This window comes from Acartia tonsa, chromosome 14 (assembly GCF_053477335.1).
Source record: "Acartia tonsa isolate MP-2025a chromosome 14, ASM5347733v1, whole genome shotgun sequence".
NCBI lineage: Eukaryota > Metazoa > Arthropoda > Copepoda > Calanoida > Acartiidae > Acartia > Acartia tonsa.
Genome location: NC_137273.1, coordinates 23,527,802 through 23,547,110, shown reverse-complemented (window position 1 = coordinate 23,547,110; position 19,309 = coordinate 23,527,802). Strand labels below are relative to the sequence as shown.

At 32.4% G+C, this 19,309-nt stretch overlaps 1 protein-coding gene across 2 annotated transcripts; it reads left to right on the top strand.

Moving 5' to 3' along the window:
• Nucleotides 1–235: 235 nt before the first annotated feature.
• Nucleotides 236–19,307, top strand: LOC145305685 (protein stum homolog). 2 transcript variants are annotated; one of them, XM_080147396.1, is made up of 6 exons: nt 236–286; nt 5,593–5,669; nt 6,320–6,404; nt 8,767–8,808; nt 9,045–9,153; nt 16,846–19,307. In XM_080147396.1, the coding sequence occupies exons 1-6, from the start codon at nt 244–246 to the stop codon at nt 16,916–16,918; spliced, it is 429 nt and encodes a 142-aa protein (XP_080003522.1). In that variant the 5' UTR covers nt 236–243; the 3' UTR covers nt 16,919–19,307. The 2 variants fall into 2 exon arrangements, with proteins under 2 accessions (XP_080003522.1, XP_080003523.1); XM_080147397.1 differs by lacking the exon at nt 236–286 and adding an exon at nt 4,851–4,965.
• The last annotated feature ends 2 nt before the right edge of the window (nt 19,308–19,309 follow it).

Below are 19,309 nucleotides of genomic sequence, written 5' to 3'. Positions count from 1 at the left end.
ATTTATAATGTCTGTCAGTTCATGTGGTACATCTCTGCATTAAGATTTTTTCAGCTGCTATATGAAATAGATAGCTGGAAGTTTTTGCAAATATTTAAATGATCAATCGTCACTTATCATTTTCTCAGCTGCTTTTAAGTGTAGATGTCTAAATTTGCTTGTGAAGATTTTAAAAACAATGATCATAATCATAATTAGGAATGTATTAATTTATGTCATATTTAATTTTAGATCATACAAAAAATGGGGAAACGTCACAAGTTCGGGGGATGTGGAGGGGCAATTCGTAAGTATTTTCTTTTTGTTGACACCTTAAGACAACACACCCTTTGTTATTTATTAGCAAGCCTTTTCAAGAAATAAGCGTACAACTGACACTGCTTATTTACGATATATTGGAAGCTTAGTTAGTTATGAACATTTTTTTAAAGGTCAGTTAGTGCTTTCCCTCAAAGTGTCAGTCGAGCACCCCCCCTCCCCCTTAAATTTCAAAACAAGTTGAAAATAAGGAAGAGGGGCGTATTTTTATTCCTATGCATATCTCCTGGGATGGCCTGCTGTACCCTAACCCTAACCCTACAAACAAAGTAAAAATGTCCTCCCCCCCCCCCTCTTATTTTAATTTATTTTTAAATAAGGGGGCAAGAAAACAAAGTCTTGGTAAAATACATTTGAAGTAATCCTCTAAAGGCTAAAGGCGAAGCAACTATTTTTTTCAAAATAATATGGAGCTACTATATCATACAAGGTAAAAGAGAATAATAGTAAATGTTACAATTTGACATTTGAAATTGTAAACATTTACTTTAATGTTTCATTTTTCACTAGGGCATTTAATCTTTTGGCAATTTTTAAAAGCGAGGAGCTTCTTTAAATAATGCTCTGCATGTTTTAACGCTAGTGCTAGAAGGATAGTAAGGGACAAAATTTACACTAGTACCCAAAGTTTTATATACAAGTTGTCTTATTCGTTGGCATGACAACTTTTGGGACTTTTATTGAATTTTGATTGGTTGGTTCACAAAGTTGAGTGATCAAACGCTACAACAACTAACTGTAATCTAAAGATGGGTTAATATTGTGCATCATCATTTAGGATGGCCATAGGTTTATCCTTTTAGATCCCTGAATAGCTACTCTATTGATTATTGAGTTAACCATAAATACGTTTTTCCATCATTATTTTAGGAAATTCTGATCTTCGCGTTTATAAATGTTATAATCCTTGTTTATTTTAGATTAAGGATAAAAACAACTTTATTTTTGAAGGATTTTTTAGGGTGTAAAGTTAAAGAATTTTTCATATTTTTTAATTACTTTTAATTTCTAGTGCAACTTGAATTTGTTTCTTTAAGGTACAGGAAAGAATTTTATATTGGAGGGGTTACCCACTTTCTGAAAAGAAACGCTTTATATAACTAAATTGAAAGTTGGTGCTTTGACTTCTCTATTTTCATTCCCTAAAATGCCCATAGCTAACACTATTTTTGATTATTTAAACGTTATTTTTTATAGTATATCTTTATTTTGCTAGAAAGCCCTTTAGGTTAACTATAACTGTACGAAATTATTGTGTATTAATTTCTGCACATGTATCACATTATCATCATATTATTACAAAAGCACAAAGCACACCTTCTTTTTGATTAATAATATCTTTGGCAGCATCCTAATTGAGGAGTCAAAATGACTCCTTCATCTTAAGAAATACTTTCCCCCCCCCTTCCCCACTTGCCTCATGTCAGATTCTATTTAATACCTTTAACCCTTACAGATCGGGGGGGGGGGGGGGTCATACAGCCCCCCCCCTCGATCTATTAAGGTGGGAATTGGGGCCCGATCTGTAAGGGTTAAGTAAAGAAATGAGTCTCCAAGTGCTCTTCAGGATTATGGCACCACAGGTATAGGCCTCGCAGGGCTAGGGCCTTTTACACATATAAAGCCAGGGTAGGTTTGAAAATGAAACGCTTTGTGGATGTGATAATAGCAGAAGTGAATACTCACCCACGAAATGTCGGCCTCAACAAATTTAAATGTAAACAAACAAAATTCTTTGGAAAAAAATTATTTTATACTTTACTCCCCAGGGAAAGAAACTTAAATTATATATAAATATTGTTATAAATTATTCTCGTGCATAATTATTCTATAATTGAGTTATTTGCTCTGTTTGGCTTTTATACACTTCTATTAATGGCTTTGGGGTGGTAGTGGATTCCCACAAAATATTTTTTAGTAGCGAAGCTACTCTTTAGTTTCAAATTTCCGTCTGTCCGTAAGAAACGTTTTTTGAAATTTGGGAAACGTGATTTTCTCGGCTCCTATTTAAGATAAATATTTCCACCAAGTTTCATTAAGATTTGTCTATCAATTGCGGTGCTAGATTGATTCCTAGATTTTGAATTTTTCGTGATTTTAAAGTTGCGTGATTTTAAAGTTTTCGTTATTTCCCTATTTCATCAAGTTTAATGTTTATTGTATGACACTGCCATATTGTAATTTTTTCACTATATCCATTCATAATTTATGAGCTTCGCTACTTATGGATGTTGTAATCCTTGTTTTTATTACAATTTACTAAACGTTAGGTCCAGCCGTGTATGTGATCATTCAGGGTACATATACATTAATATACATACACAAACAAATAACTTACTACTTTATACAATTAAATTGTTCTTTTCTTTGTTATCTTTAAAAAATATGGGCAAAAGAGAAACTTCCCAGTCATCGGATAGAGAAATAGAGTAATAGTAAAAGATAGAGAAATGTGAAAATGAGTAGAATGAGAGACAGATAGGTAGAGTGAGAGAGAGAATAAGAGATAGAGAGAAAGAGGAAGTAAGAGTGAGATAGAAAGGGAAATTTAAGAAATTTGGGCGGAACTGTTACAAAAAAATCTTAATTTTAGTTGCTAATTGATTTGTATTTTTTTTTATCAACAAACAAAATAATAATGTAAAAAAAAACAATAAGTATGAAACTTTATACAGAACTTTACAGAAATTTAAAAAATCTATTGTTAAAGATTTTATAACTAAAAATAATAGTCTATTTAGTTTGGCTTCGAAACAGATATCGTTGGATTAGAACCAGTTCTCAGTCACACTAAATAATCATGTAAAGCATCGCATTACAGGCAATTTTCCACTAATATTAAAATAAAATCATAAAATTAATACTACTTTTGTTAGCCAATTTTCGGCCCCTCATAACTGGTTTTAATCTAATATATTTTGCATTTATAAATCCGAGGAAAATTTGTCTATAACACGATGCGATAAATAACTGTTAAAATTTTTGATTTTTTAGTATTTTTGTATGCTTACTAATTCCGCAAAGCTCTTTTAAAGGTCCTAGAAATAAAGTAAAATTATTAGAGCGATAAAATACTGGAAATTATTTACCCACTTACTTAAGGTAAAAGAGTTTTGTTTATCCGTTAAGAATTTGCTAACTACTGATTATGATTTTTTTGCTTTTAGGAAAGCTTTACATAGTTCCTGGGATGGTTTTTGGGCTATTTTTATTTTTAGATTTAAGTTTTAGGCATTTTCTCTACCCCTGTTATGCATTGCTATGCCTAGATGTTTCTTTGTTTTTTGAATTATATTTAATATGAGGCTGGGGGTGATATTTAATACACCTCCTCAAATTTTTATATATTGGATATCCCCCTCCCCCTTTAAAAATGAATAAGGTGCAAGTGTTAGTGTTAAATTCCTCAACCCAATTTCCATTTTGCCATCAATATTTTTAAAAGGGAAGCTTTTCTCTATATATAATTAAGGTCGGTTTGATCATACGTCTGTCCGTAACGGTTAGCTATTTTAGTTTTTAGACATGTAAGAATTGTCCTAGCTATTTTAAACTTTTCATGTTATTACTGTAACAGTTAGGTCTGATTTAGAAAACGTAGCAACTCTATAATCAATACCCACAAGTTCATACGTCCATTTTAAACATGTTGATTTTTAACCTTTTTGACAACAATTTTGTATATGAAAGAATTATCCTTTTTATATTATCCTTTTTATCTGATTCCTATTTCAACAAGGTACAATGTTATAAGCGAAGCATCTCTATAATCAAGTCCTAAAAATGTAAGAAGCATCCTGTATTTACGCAATTTTGCAAAAAAATTACTTACAATTTTATTTCGACTGAAAACATTTATATTCTGCTTATTCAGTTATTGCACTCTACTTCGCTTTTATTGATGTTGTCCGTTTTTTTATGAAGTTAAATGAACATGTGTGAGTTTATTTGGGTATATGATGATTCTAGATAATTAAACATATTCTTTGGGCGCATAATAACATTCTAAAACACACACAGGGATGGGGAAAATGCTTCCCAGTATGGCTTCGAAACCGATTCTGAAAAAATATGTCTTGTATCGTTTTATATACAGTTTTTTACGAATATGAAAATGTACAATCATAATATTGAAACCAGTATTGTTATTCCTATTTTGATGGCTCAGAGGCCACAGTCCTGGTCAAAAAAGCAGGAATTATTTCTATGATTTTCGAATTTTTCTTGAAAAATTATCCATTATAAGACACAGTAAGTGATTATTTGCTATGGCGCAGAACCGGTTCCAATCCAGCGGATATTAAATAGATTAGAAGCCATACTTGAAAAGTTATTCCTAGCTGTATATTTATTTATGTAGCTGAAGATACACAGTTTAAGTCAAGAAAAGTTCAATTTCTTAGTTGATACTTAACAGTTATACACTAAACAATGATTTTTACAGAAAATATTATTTTATTATTTTCATTTCTTTTTCACGTGTTAAAAATAATTTTGATGTAAACTTTTGTGCTAGGAATAATCATGATTTTTGTCTGACTTTCAGTGCATACCATGTGTAGAAGTGATTGTCATAACAAGGATGACAGCATCCATGAAAGCTAAGCTTGATATATCAGAAGATCAGACTAACGAACATTAATAAATGTATGGTAACGTCACATTTAGTATTTTACATTATTATGCATTTTAAGATTTAATTAGGGAGATGCTTTGCATATAAAATTGTGGATAATGATAAAAATCAAGTTTAGGAGATGATTATGAAAAAGCCAAAAATGATTGTAATTATTATAGAGCTGCAATGATTCTAAACACTACCTGCCTTAATTAACTATATGAGCTGTCTATTACAGAAAGACTTACGGATCGACCTAAACCGTAGAAAAGTTTCGCTGTAAAAAATGAGATGGTGTTAAATATACGACCTGGTTTAAGTTTGACCATTTTTGTATTTTTATGCATATATAGGAAAACAACTACCAAAGATGTGTAGCTTTTCAACCATTTTTAAAGCTATTTTTTTTAGGGTTGAATTACCTCAGATTCCTTATTTAATTAGCATTTCCTGTTTAAATTATTACAGGGCTTTAACATTTCGTCCAGTCCAAACAAAACTTCAGTGTTGGAAAAATAAACTGAATCGCAGTTTTCCTCCGATAATGAGTTGTGTGCTTTGTTTTCCCCAGGGTCTGAAAGCGTCGGTTTAGAGCCGCAGATTCTAATGAATTAGAATCAGAAGCATAATGGATTATATACAATTATAATTTTAAGTGAAAATGGGAAAAGGAAAAGCAACAATACGAGATGTAAATGGACAAATTGTGGAAGGGGAAATAATATCTGCACAGGTAACTTTGATCGGTCACCATGACCGTTGATCGGTTGGAATTTCGATATGGGATCTTTTCTTCTCGATCACATATTGCTCAACTTAATAAGTCATTGCGTTTGGGGTCTGTAGGTTGCACACAAAACAATTGAGAGGAAAACAAACGAGGAGAGAGGGTATTTCGTCACCCCCCCCCCCTCCCTCCTATTGATTAGGGTTAATTATTCGAAAACAGTAAAAGTGTCTGACTATGACTTTTACTGTTTTCAATTATTCTGGATTCAAATCTTTGTCTGGGTTCAACTTAGTAAAGCGTCAAGCTAATAAACTCTTTGTTTCTTTTTATTCCGTTTAAAAAAATACAATTATGCCTTTATTTCAAACAAAGAAATTGTAGATATGTATGGGAATCTGATAAGATAAATAAAAATTTATCAACGGTGATCTCATTCAATTTTACGTCAGCCATAGCTACTTTATTTAATATCATACATATATACGTAAATATTATTGTGTCGATACTTTGTTAGACACGACCAATTTTTACTTAGCAATAAAGTTGGCATAACCGTTCATGTCGACAAAAAGCCAACACTTTTGATGGGGTTTACAAGATCTTAGAGGACATACAGACAGACAGACACATTGCTACTTTATAAATAAATTTAGGAGAAAGAATCAGTGTTCCAGAAATCTGTGCCAATCCTTCCAATTCCTCTGGCATATCTCATTGCATTTCTAAACATGGTACCAGGTAAGCAAGAGCGTGTAGGTGGGGGGGGGGGCGTGGTGAGAATGTTACTCCTGTGAATCTCTAAAATCTAGATTAAAGCTTCTATGAAGCTTCAAATCAATTATTAATTCTGTTTACAAATCAGGTGAATTTAACCCTTAACAGTCGGGGGGGGGGGGGGCGTTGAACGCCCCCCCATCCGTTTTTTTTTATCTCATTTTCTGTGTGTGAAAGATAAAGAGCCCAAACTGCGTGACTTTTTAAGTTTGGGTATGACACATAACTGAGAGTTGGAATTTTTTGAATATCTCCATTCTGGCGGGCACAGGATGCCAGCAAACCTGGCAGGGTCATCCAGGTAAAGAGCAAAAATATTTTTTTGACTTAAACAAAGTATCTTATCTTGCCAAAATACTAAAATATCCTCTAGTAGTACATCCTTATATGAAATACAGGTGTTCAAGTCAATTTCAGGTTCCAGGTATGATCCTGCAGGTCCTGATCCTCCAGGTCTCCAGAAATCTTTAAAAGGCTCCTGTGGCCTCAATTTTTGACTTAGAGACTTCAAATTTTAAACTTAAGCTTTTCTTACATGTCTACATAACGTATTAAAATTTCATAAAGATCCACCGCCGTTTTCCCGCCGACCGCCGACTGCGGCGGCTGGCAGCTGCCAAGTACAGCTGCGGCCGCTGAAATTTATATTTTGACATTTCAAATATAAAATTTACATAAAGATAAACATTTTCTGCAAAAAAATTGTTCTTCTAGCTTCAAAAATAAGAAAATTACAGCCGTTTGAAATTTTTAAGTAACAAAGGACCTAAAAACAAAGGTTGTTAAATAAAAGGGTGAAGGAAGCGCTCTAGCTCTAATAGGAACTGAGATAATATGGGGGGGGCGTTGAACGCCCCCCCCCCCCGACTGATTAAGGTGCGGCAAGGGGCCCGACTGTTAAGGGTTAAAACATTTTATGGAAAAAAAATAAAGAAGGGTAGTTACCCTCCCATTTATGTAGTCTCTAACTTATTGCGTTTTAGTTAACAGGAGAGTAAACAATGAAACATCCTTCAACGCGAAACTTTTATTTTATTGAAATATAATAGTCAAAAATGTATATTAGGCGAAAATAATGCAGATGTTATAAATAAAATTAAAGGAAAAAAATCGTTGATGAAGGTTAGAAGATAGTTTTTGAAACTTTTTTTTGGCGGGTGGTAATTTTATAGGGACGATTTATCTAGGGAGGAAGGTGGTATCCTACACCCTTAACATATAGTTATAAAACTTCCCAGGACCTATTAGAAGCTACATTGTATGTATAAGTGAATCATATCGGTTCAGCGGTTGGTGAGATCCTTCGGTACAGGCAGACACAGATTGACAGACAGAAATTGACAATAACAAACCTAATTATTTTCAAGGAAATCAAATTAACTCAAAATATCTTTTTTAAAAGTAACATTCATAGCAACTTGAAGAACAGCTTTAAATTTGAAAATAGACGGGCAAAATTGCATTATCTAAATTCTTGTATTTTTTTCTGCAAAAAGTTACATATACAGCTTAGCAACATTTTTTTGTGCCTGAAGTGTGTAGGATTTAAGAAAAAGTTTCTAAGAATAATCTAGAACAGGAACTTAAAATCATATATAATTTTCCTAAATCTTTTTGAAAGAGAAGCTTTTCTATATTTAGGATAGGTTCGTCATTCCGTAACGGTTAGCCCTTTTCGTTAATTCAAATATGTCAGAATTGACCTATTAATTTCAAACTTTGAAGGATAATTCCTATAACAGTAAGGTATGATTTCGAAAGCGTAGCAACTCTGTTATCCATACCAGAAAGTCCTTAAGTCTATTTAAAAGTGCTGATTTTTAACTTTTATGACATCAACTTTTTGTATGTTGTGATATTCGATTCATCTGTTTTTTTTAATAATGACTCCTAATACAACCAAGGTACAACATTATGAGCAAATCCTATAAATGAAAGTATGCTCTTTTACTGCACAAATTTGTTTAAATTAACAAATCAATGTTCTGCTTATTAAGTTCTGACTCTCTACATTACTTATTGCTTTTTTGCCCATCCTTCCCATCTTAAAGCTTCGCTTTTATTTATGTCATGCTTGTTTAAAAGATATTCTATAATGATTAATCTCGCTTAGGGCAAGAATTTTATTTTTCTAATGTATGAAGGTCAGTAAAGTAAACATTAATAACCATATCACTAAAATATAATCCATTTTCGTTCACAACTCAGAAAGAAACAAAAATATTCTACCTGTAATCAATTAGTTCTACACTAAACCGTGACAAAAATATTAAAGATCTAAAGGAAGAAATTAAAGAAAATCAAATAAAATTTAAACTATTTTCAGGACTTGGTACAATTCTAGGAGCAATTATTCACATTTTTACAGGTAAACCAGATTTTTCTTTGACTTTGCTCTTAGAAGCAATCTACAAAGGAAGTTTAGTTGGCAAATCTACCTAGAATAAACCATATATGCAAATATCCTAGTGGACGGGGTTCTAGCGAAAAAATAATGTTACATTTAAGCCTTTACTGACCACTTATAAGATTTAGGAAAATTATCCTATGATAGCAGGTTAAAGGGTGTGATAGTTAGTTTAATAATTAGAATATTATATTCAGGAAAATCATCCTATGATAGCAAACTGAAGGGTGTGATAGTTGGTTTAATAACTGGAATATTACAAGCACTACTGGCTGTGGTAGTTGTGGGTTGGTTCTGGAGTCTAATGTAAGTTTCTTATAGTAGCAAAGATTCTCTACAATTTACTCTATTAGTTGTTATGTCAGTCTGTAATGATTTCAGAGTTATACATATATTATTTATTCTTACTTTTATTGATAGATATGGATGCTGTCTAAAATGGTGCAAAAAATGGGGACAAATTTCAAATTGTTTTGGCGTGTGACGTCATACCCCCATCTCTTTTCTAGGGGGATTCTTTCCTCCTTCCCTTTTCTTTCCCCTCACTTGTGACGTAAATAAACAGCCCCGTCAAATCAATTTGAAATTTGTCCCCATTTTTTGCACCATTTTAGACAGCATCTTTTTGATTTTTTAGTTTATTATAAACTAGCGGCTACGCCCCTAGAGGCCTCTAGGGGCACTTGAGGCGGAGGGAGTTAAATTTGATAGATATTTTTTTAGATTAAAGAAAGAAAAAAATTTTTGGGGGGGGGGGAATTTTTTTTTGGGTTGGGGGCTGACGCCCCCTCTTTTTTATTTTTAAATAAAAAAAATTAAATTGAATTTTTTTTTGGTGGCGGGGTATTTTTTCTAGGGGCGATTTCTCTTGGGAGGGTTGTGGTACCCTCCCCAAAAATATTTATAAACATTTCCGGGAACTATGAGAACCTACCCTGTTAAGGAGAACCCGATCGGTTTAGCGGTTAGCTAGATCCTTCGATACAAACAAACACACAGACACACAAACATCCTGTTACTTTAGTATAAGGACTACCAGCTACGACCCTAGAGGTCTCTAGGGGCACTTGAGGTGGGGGGAGTCGAATTTGATAACCCAATTTCTTATTTTAGATTCTTAAGAAAAAGTTTAAAAAATTTTTTTTTTTTGGGGGGGGGTTAAAATTTTTTTTTTTCGGGGGGGGGGGGTTGCCGGGTGCCCCCCCAAATTTTTAATTTTAGTTAAAAGAATTTCATTTTTTTCGGGGGGGGGGGGTATTTTTCATTTTTTGGGGGGGTTGGTGGTGTCCCACCCCCCAAGAAAATAGTTATAAACCTTCCCGGGACCTATGAGAAGCTACCATGTTAAGGAGAACCCGATCAGTTCAGCGGTTAGCGAGATCCTTCGGTACAAACAAACACACAGACACACAAACATCCTGTTACTTTAGTATAAGGATTATTATAAACTGCTAGCGGCTTCGCCACTAGCCTCTAGGGGCTTTGCCCCAAGAGGTTTGATCAAACCAATTTTTCGTATTTTAGATTTAAAAAAAAAAATTGGGGGGGGGGAGTTTTTTTTTGGGGGGGGTACACAGTGAGCCCAGGAATCCAATTTTGTGGAAAAAATTAATAACTTCCTTATTTTTCAACCAAATCAAACAATTTTTTTTTTAATTAAAAGGTTTTTATAGTACCTTTTACAGAATTAACAAGATTATCGCTTCCTCCCTCTCTAGATGATTGGGGGGTCAAAATATCACCCCCAAAAATTGGTTTTTGGTCGATTTTGATCCAGGCCACTTTGAATGGCCATCACGGCCAGAGAAGTGATGGGAAAAAAATTGTGCAAAATAGCAAAGATGGGCAATGGCCTAATGTGTCAGGTGACATGTGTCCCAGGCCTGTCAGCCAAGCAGTCTGGCTGCACTGGCATGCCAAAAATCCTCAAAAACTTCAATTTTTGACAATTTTTGCGACCTTTAACTGCGGCTGTTGGCCAAACGGCCGATCAGACCACCTCTGGCCGCACACCCGCCAATCCGGCTTGGAATGACCTACAAAAAAGTGGTAATACACGTGGCTGCGCCACAAACACACGCCACCCTGTGTGCAAAAAACACAACAAAAAATTGTCATTTTTTTGGTGTGCTAACTTTGCCGCCAATTAAAGGACGGAAGGCGGCCGGCAATTATCTCTGACTTCTTCTGAGTGCAGTTAGAGCCGGCCATTGTGGTTCTAAAGATAACTTTAGATTTCTGGTAGCCCCTCCAGGAGGCCCTCAGGGTCCAATACACAAGGGCATAGTAAAATTTTATTTTGAGGTGCTCTAACTTTTCCACCACTGGTGGGAAAATTTTATGCCTTGATTTATCGGAAAGGCATTTTGCCAGATTTTTACCCTGTAAAAGGATTTTTCTCTATAATGAAATCCGACAACAAATTATATAAGGATTATACACTATAAATAGCTTAAAACGACCTTTACAAAAATATCTATAGAGGTTAAGCAACTAAGTGAAAGTTGATAAGACCAATGGGATCCTCTTATATATTGCCTAATTAATGCTAGAACTTCATCCTAAAAATTTTCACCTCGTTGCTAAAAAGATCAAGGTATTTGAATCAGAGCTTAAAAAAATATTCAATGTGCTTTTTTTTGCATTTTCACCAACTTTCTTTAATATGGATTCAAGAGGTTTTTTTAATACAAAACTATTTAGTTTCTTGTTATCCAGCGTTAGATAATTGCACAACTTTTCTAAAATGTTATTACATTACGTCCTAAGTTAATATTTGATTAAATGGCAAGTAAAACAAAAAAGAATTTAAAAATATTTTTTTTGGGAGATTTTTGTATCTAAATTTCGTGAATTCCAGGGTAACAACTTCAGAAGGCCATAAAAACTTGAATTTTTTAAATTTTTCATTAATTTAAAATGGCAAACCTCCTCTAATATGATGAATTTTAACATGGACTTTTGAAATAATTGATTTTCTAAAGTTCGATTTTGGGCATAAATAATTTTTTCCACAAAGTTGGATTCCTGGGCTCACTGTGGGGTAGTTAGTCGACCCCACTATTTTAATTTTAGTTTAAAAAAAAATTGGGGGGGTATTTTTCATTTTTTTGGGGGTTGAGGGTGTCCCACCCCCCAAGAAAATAGTTATAAACCTTCCCGGGACCTATGAGAAGCTACCCTGTAAAGGAGAAACCGATCGGTTCAGCAGTTAGCGAGATCCTTCGCTACAAACAAACAGACAAACAAACACACAAACTAACAGAAAGACATCGATCTACTTTGTATTATAGATAAATTTTCAAATATTTCAACCACTAATTTTAATCTTCAGATTGAGTATATCATAAATTCATAATTGTTTACATAGATTAATAGATTACTAAGATTTCAGAGATAAAATCAACCTTATTCGACGTTCACTCAAAGCCCAAAAATAATGGACTTAAAAGTGTATTAAACTGTATATAAGACATTTGCGAATATATTGATACCATTAATTTGCCTCTTAGATAGAAAAAAGTATGTTTTTTTAATATTTTTATCTTGCTACAAATCAAATTTTAAATTTAAGTCACCAAAAATGCTAAACTAATTTTTGCTCTAGAAGAATCAATTTTTGGAGTTAGAAAGTGCTTAATACCTCATTTTAATTGCCTGGCATTGCTTTATAATATACAGGTAATGACTTGGTTTTTTATGGAACAGCTGACTAATAAATCGAGGTTTTGTGATAAACCCACTTTTGTTGTTGCTCCATAAATGATATTTTTTTTCCCAATTTTTTTGGCTGTAAAGAAGCTTTATATATTCATATAACATCCACCTAAATTTGACTTTTGATATTTTATTTATAACATCACCAGAGGGAATTGAATTTTGGAAAAAAATATCAATTTATATTTTACACTGCTATGCATTGTTCTTGTTCTTGTTTCTAAAAAAAAATTATATTATAAAAAAGAGAATTATTTAACGCTTCTATAGGTATGTTTATCATTTTTCTAGGCTAAATATAACTATAATTAGACCATTTTAAAGTTAGACATCATAACATATTAACACAATTATTGAATTGGTCTGTATTATTAAGCTGGCAACTCTTAAAACAGCTGCATTTCATTATCCTATTATATAAAGTAGTATCTTTTTTGTCTTCAGCTTAAGATTTTGACAATTACAGTACCTATTGAGTTCTGTGTTTTATGGATGCTTCATATAGGACCCTGGATAGTTTTGGAATTTTGAAAAAAATATCAATTTATATTTTACACTGCTATGCATTGTTCTCATTCTTGTTTCTAAAAAATATTTTTATAATTAAAAAGAGAATTATTTAATGCTTCTATAGGTATGTTAATCATTTTTCTAGTCTAAATATAACTATAATTTCAGCATTTTTTAAACATCATTATATTCAAGTTATTGTAATTTTTAAATAAAATATTAATATCAAGAACTATTGGAACAATTTTTACCATGCAAAACAAGGTGTTATAAAGTGTAGGAACCCTCACAATATCTATTTGTCTGTCTATAATGCATTACACATGTAATGCTAATAGAGAGGATGCTATAAGAGTGCTCTTATAATGTGAAAATCTCATAATTGAATGGGCTTCCTGAAACCAGAGACCATAAAGTTGGCCTAGTCACTACAAGGGGGAGTGCAGGAGTATCTAGGGGGAGGTGCTTTTAAAAGGGTAATTTTTTTAGAGATGGGGGTAATCACCCCCCTTAATATATTATGGGGGGTATAAACCCAACCTTTTAAATTATTTTTAATAGGAGTAAAGAAAATCCTTAAAACTTACAAATCTAGGAATCAAACTAGCACCCCAACCAATAATTGGTTCCATGCCAAATGTAGGAGTGGAAAAACATTGGAGGGACAAATGCATGAGTCCCAAACGTCAGAGTGGAACAAACACAGGAGTGGGACAAAAGTTGGAGTGGACAAACGCAGGATTTTTGGGACAAACGTCGGAGTGGACAAACACAGGAGTCCCAAACTTTTTTTTCAATTTTGAATTTTTTTTATACAAACACAGCCCCCCCTACCTTCGTCCTGTTACTTTTCTTAGTTAGGTTAGGTTAGGATATAGGCTAGGGGGCTGAGCGATGCAGCCATAGTCATTATTTTGTAGACAGGGGTATAAAAAATTTCAAAATTGTAATATTATTAAAATAGTAGACACTCCTAGGTTTTATTTAAGCAATGTCCACTCCAATGTTTTCCACTCCCATGTTTGTCCACTCTGACGTTTGTCCCATTCTTACGTTTGTCCACTCCGATGTTTGGGACTCCTGCATTTGTCCACTCCAACATTTGGGACTCTTATGTTTGAGGTAGAACCCCAATAAGTAAATCTCAATAAACTTCATAAAATTATGCAAAATATCACAGTATTCAATCCCTGAATTTCAACCATCTATCTTGAATAGGAGTAGAGAAAATCATGAAAACTTGAAATGTAGGAATCGATATAGCCCACCCCAGTTTTTTGGCAAATCCTAATGAAACTTGATGAAAATATGGAGTATTGATAGAGAGAGAGAATATTCAATCCATAAAATTTCAGCCTTCTATCTTTTATAGAAGCCGAGAAAATCTCGTTTTCCCCTTTCCGTCTCAGACAGACAGACATACCAATGGACAGACATACAGATGAATTATAGAGTAGCTTCACTACTAAAAAACTAAATAGGATAATTGTTGTACACAAATTGATTTCAGTATGTTTTAAATGAGCTTACATAATCAAGGACGTCCAAGCTTTTTGATTTGGGGGGGGAAGGGGGGGGGGAAATTGAAATATCTAAATTTGGGCATCCCCATGTTTATTTTGTAGGGGAAATCTTTATATAATATAGGCAAGGACGTCAAAGCTTTTTATATTTTTTTTTTGGGGGGGGGGGGAGAGGGGAAGATTAAAAATTAAAAATTTAAAAATTATGGGGTTGCCCCAAATCAAATTAATTAATAACCCTTAACCCCCTAACCCCCCCCCCCCCCTGGGACATCCCTTTACATAAAGTAATGATTATAAAGTTGCTAAGTACCTTACTGCTACAAAAATCATCTTCCAACATTTAAGATTAATTCTAACACGCCTGAATTAACAATAACCATGGCGTGGATATACACATCCTAATTGTAAAAATGTTTTGCTTTTTAAAATTGTAAATCAATTATTCAGGAATCGTTTTACTTTGTTTGTTTACTAGCAGCATCTAGGAGCTCTGTAATTAAAGGAGTAAGGAAATTAGTAAAATAGCCTTATACTTTACCGAAATCTTAAGCTACAGACAAAAAAGCTTTATATAATATGTATTAATTTGTAAAACTGCAAATGATAAAATATGACCTATTTTTTTCTCTTTAAAAATTCTCTTTAAACACCTCCCCCTTTTTATATAAAGATGCTAATTCCCCCCAACCCCAAGAGGATATAAGCAGTAAAAAAACCCACAGGGGGCTCAATTTTCTAACACTTCTTTCTTATTTAGTCTTTTAAAATGATTCAAAATGCATTGACATATATATGTATATTTTTTTTTAACTCTTATTTTATACATCTTAATTGGAACTGATGATCTATTTTTATAGAGAAACATATGTATTCCATCAATAAAAAGTTAAAAAATTAAGTGTGTTTATACATATAATAATTACTATATATAATAGGATAATGAAATGCAGCTGTTTTAAGAGTTGCCAGCTTAATAATACAGACCAATTCAATAATTGTGTTAATATGTTATGATGTCTAACTTTAAAATGGTCTAATTATAGTTATATTTAGCCTAGAAAAATGATAAACATACCTATAGAAGCGTTAAATAATTCTCTTTTTTATAATATAATTTTTTTTAGAAACAAGAACAAGAACAATGCATAGCAGTGTAAAATATAAATTGATATTTTTTTCCAAAATTCAATTCCCTCTGGTGATGTTATAAATAAAATATCAAAAGTCAAATTTAGGTGGATGTTATATGAATATATAAAGCTTCTTTACAGCCAAAAAAATTGGGAAAAATATCATTTATGGAGCAACAACAAAAGTGGGTTTATCACAAAACCTCGATTTATTAGTCAGCTGTTCCATAAAAAACCAAGTCATTACCTGTATATTATAAAGCAATGCCAGGCGATTAAAATGAGGTATTAAGCACTTTCTAACTCCAAAAATTGATTCTTCTAGAGCAAAAATTAGTTTAGCATTTTTGGTGACTTAAATTTAAAATTTGATTTGTAGCAAGATAAAAATATTAAAAAAAACATACTTTTTTCTATCTAAGAGGCAAATTAATGGTATCAATATATTCGCAAATGTCTTATATACAGTTTAATACACTTTTAAGTCCATTATTTTTGGGCTTTGAGTGAACGTCGAATAAGGTTGATTTTATCTCTTCAATAAATAATTTTTTAATTTAAGCACTTTTGACTCTAGGAAAGAGTTTGATATCCTTGTTTATAAATAAGTCGACATACAATTGCAATGGTCATTATCTGCTATATATAGCATTGACCTAAGTTATTATCATAGCTAACAATATTAGCTAAATTATAAAAAAATGTAAACAAAACAAATGTGTGGACTTTGTATGGCTTATGTAATGACAACTGCTATGCTAGCCTATAAAGTTTTTTTTTTTTTTATAAAATTTGTCCTTTTATCGACAGTTGATATGTGATATATGGCTGACTTTTTACCAATATAACGATATTCTTCAAATGCCATAAAGACTGATGTTGAAATACGAGCTGTATGTAATATTTCATCGCACAATTCAAGAAGAACGTCTAACCTTAAAAGAAATAAATTAGGTTAATTTAACGCGTGAATATTAACCATTTTTTTGTTTGGGAAACGGGTATAAAAAAATTTTGATGGCAAAACCCCATAATTTTAAAGGGCGAGGGTGGGCTGGGGGCATGTCCTTCATTAGATTATGGCGGTAAAAAATTAACCATTTTTATTGGTTTAGGCATGGAGCATATTTTGTACGGAAAGCCAACGCACACGAACATCCAGAAGAATGCGGACAGAGCGTTGTTTAGAGTAGCTTCACTCCTCATATTAACCACTGCAGGGAGGGAGGGCACATTTGGCCTTAAATTATACAGTGCAGTGTTGTAAAACCTTTGGGGACATATTAAACTTAAATTGGCTGTAAAAACTAGCAGTGTCCAAACTTATCCACCAATAACAAATTACCATTTCTGTAAATTAGAAATATAAGGTAAACAAATTGTATCTGCTAGTTTGTACAGTACAACCCAAGCAAGATTAATGAAAGGTCTCCAATTTTTGAACTTTGGGAAATAATATAATGTTCAGTCCAATGTCCCCTCTCTCCTTACATTATCATACTCATAGAAGCGGAATCAAATAAAAATTATAATAAACTTTTAAATAGGTAACCAATTCAATTAAAATTAAGTCAACATGCATTTTCAAATCATTTCAACAATTAATAAATAAAGTCCTATAGTAAACATATACAATTCATTTATACAAAATGAGATATAAAACAGATGTTCAGCTGTCATAAAATAGAAAAAACATAAAAAAAACAAAAGAGAAATGATATGAAATAAATAAAAATAAATTCAAATATTTGTCTATTGAAGCATTGGCCGACGAACCATGTAAATTAAATATTTGATGAATACCAGTTGGTACAGGGAATCTTCACCAAAAGTTTTAGCTGTCTATCTTATAAAAGCCTGAAATTACAGCTTCCCCATAATGATAAGGAAGGACTGATAAAGTGAATTATAGAGTAGCTTCACAAATTTAGGAATCTAAAATAGGTAAACTTATTGGGATATTTGGGATTACCTATTTAATTGGTAGTGAAGCCTGCATAAACGTCCAAGGTTGGAGGTAAAGGGTAGTTTACCCCCCTCAAACCTGTGAAACCTCTCATTTTACCCTCATCAAAATAAAAAAACCGTTAGATTGCCCCCATCTAAAATTGAGACCCTTTATTTTACCCTCCTCAAAAGAAATCTTGTACGTCCTTGTACGCATAGGTATTTCTACATATTTTTATTTGATTCCAGCTAATAATTGAATCTCATTTTTCATTAATTTTCATAACCAAAGATATGTCATTTAAAGTATTAAAAGTGCTTTTTATATTGTTTTCATTTGTAATTAAGCTTTGTAATTTTTTAGAGAAAAAAATTATAATCAAATTTGTATATGCGAACTTGTATCTATTAATATATCAACATAAACTTGATTTCAAAACCTTTTTCTTCTTAAAACTAAAATTGAAAATTTATTTTCGGGGTCTGGTCGATGTTCCCACTCCTCCGACCTAAAATGCCCCTTGAAGCCACCGTAACCACTAGCATCTATCGCCTCTGAATTGTAATGGATAAGAAGAAAAAGAAAAGAAACCCAAAGTCATCCCAAGGCTTAAATTTACCAAAGAAATAGCCTGAAACCATTCCGGTACCAATGTTAAGCTTATCTAAACTCACAGCCCAACAGAGATCTTAAGAAGCAATAAACTTTTTTGATTTATATTGATTCTAATGATTTCTATTATTCTTTCGTGTTGTCATCATAAAGTAAACCTAAAATTGTAGTAATAATAATCCCTTTATACTGTTATGTCCAGGATAAGTCAGTCATAACCACTTTTTTAATACAACAAGTCGAGATAACTATTTGTAAAAATAAACTAATCACAATATTTCGAACCAATTTAGCAAAAATATTTATTTTTTCTTTGATTGTAGTATTATGAATATTTTCTATATATTTTCTCGTATTCATTCGAATCCGGTGGATAGGAACCGGTTCTCATCCATACGAAAAAACTATGTCTAGCATCGTATTATATCCAGTTTTCTACGAATATAGAAATGTATGTACAATCATAAGATTAAAACCAGTATTTTTTATCCGGTGCCTTCGGCACCTCGGGGGAAAAAAAACTAGTTTTAATCTTATAATTGTACATTATATATCCGCGGAAAGCCGTTTATAATACGATACGAGAAATAACTATTCTTAAATTCATTAACTTCACTCGAAACCTCTCACATTTATTTTCTTTTACTTAATAATCACGAAACCTTTAATGTTTAAAGTTAAAATTTATTTTTTACTGCATTATTGCATCAAAATCCATGTCAGATCTATATAGGAAAATGAAATAAACGTCTATAGAGGAGCTCGAGTTTTCCAATAACTTAGTGTTTAAATTAGACATAATTTACTCCCATTGACTGCTTAGATATATACCATGTTACTCATTTTCATGAACTATGATTTTTAATTCCATGATGATATTGAAAATACCATAAAGAACATTATGTGCTAATTATTGTGGTTAATACAATTTAAATAATTATTATATATGTAAATTTTCAGCTCATCTTGACATTTTAATTACTACATTCATAAATGCATAAAAATAAAGAAAAAAAACA

What these genes read in the sequence shown, in the direction of transcription:
- LOC145305685 (XM_080147396.1), top strand. Translation starts at nt 244, where the DNA reads ATGGGGAAACGTCACAAGTTCGGGGGATGTGGAGGGGCAATTC. An exon ending in GGGATGTGGAGGGGCAATTC is followed by an intron (nt 287 to 5,592) that starts GTAAGTATTTTC and finishes TATAATTTTAAG; the next exon opens with TGAAAATGGGAAAAGGAAAA. An exon ending in GGTTGGTTCTGGAGTCTAAT is followed by an intron (nt 9,154 to 16,845) that starts GTAAGTTTCTTA and finishes TTATTGGTTTAG; the next exon opens with GCATGGAGCATATTTTGTAC.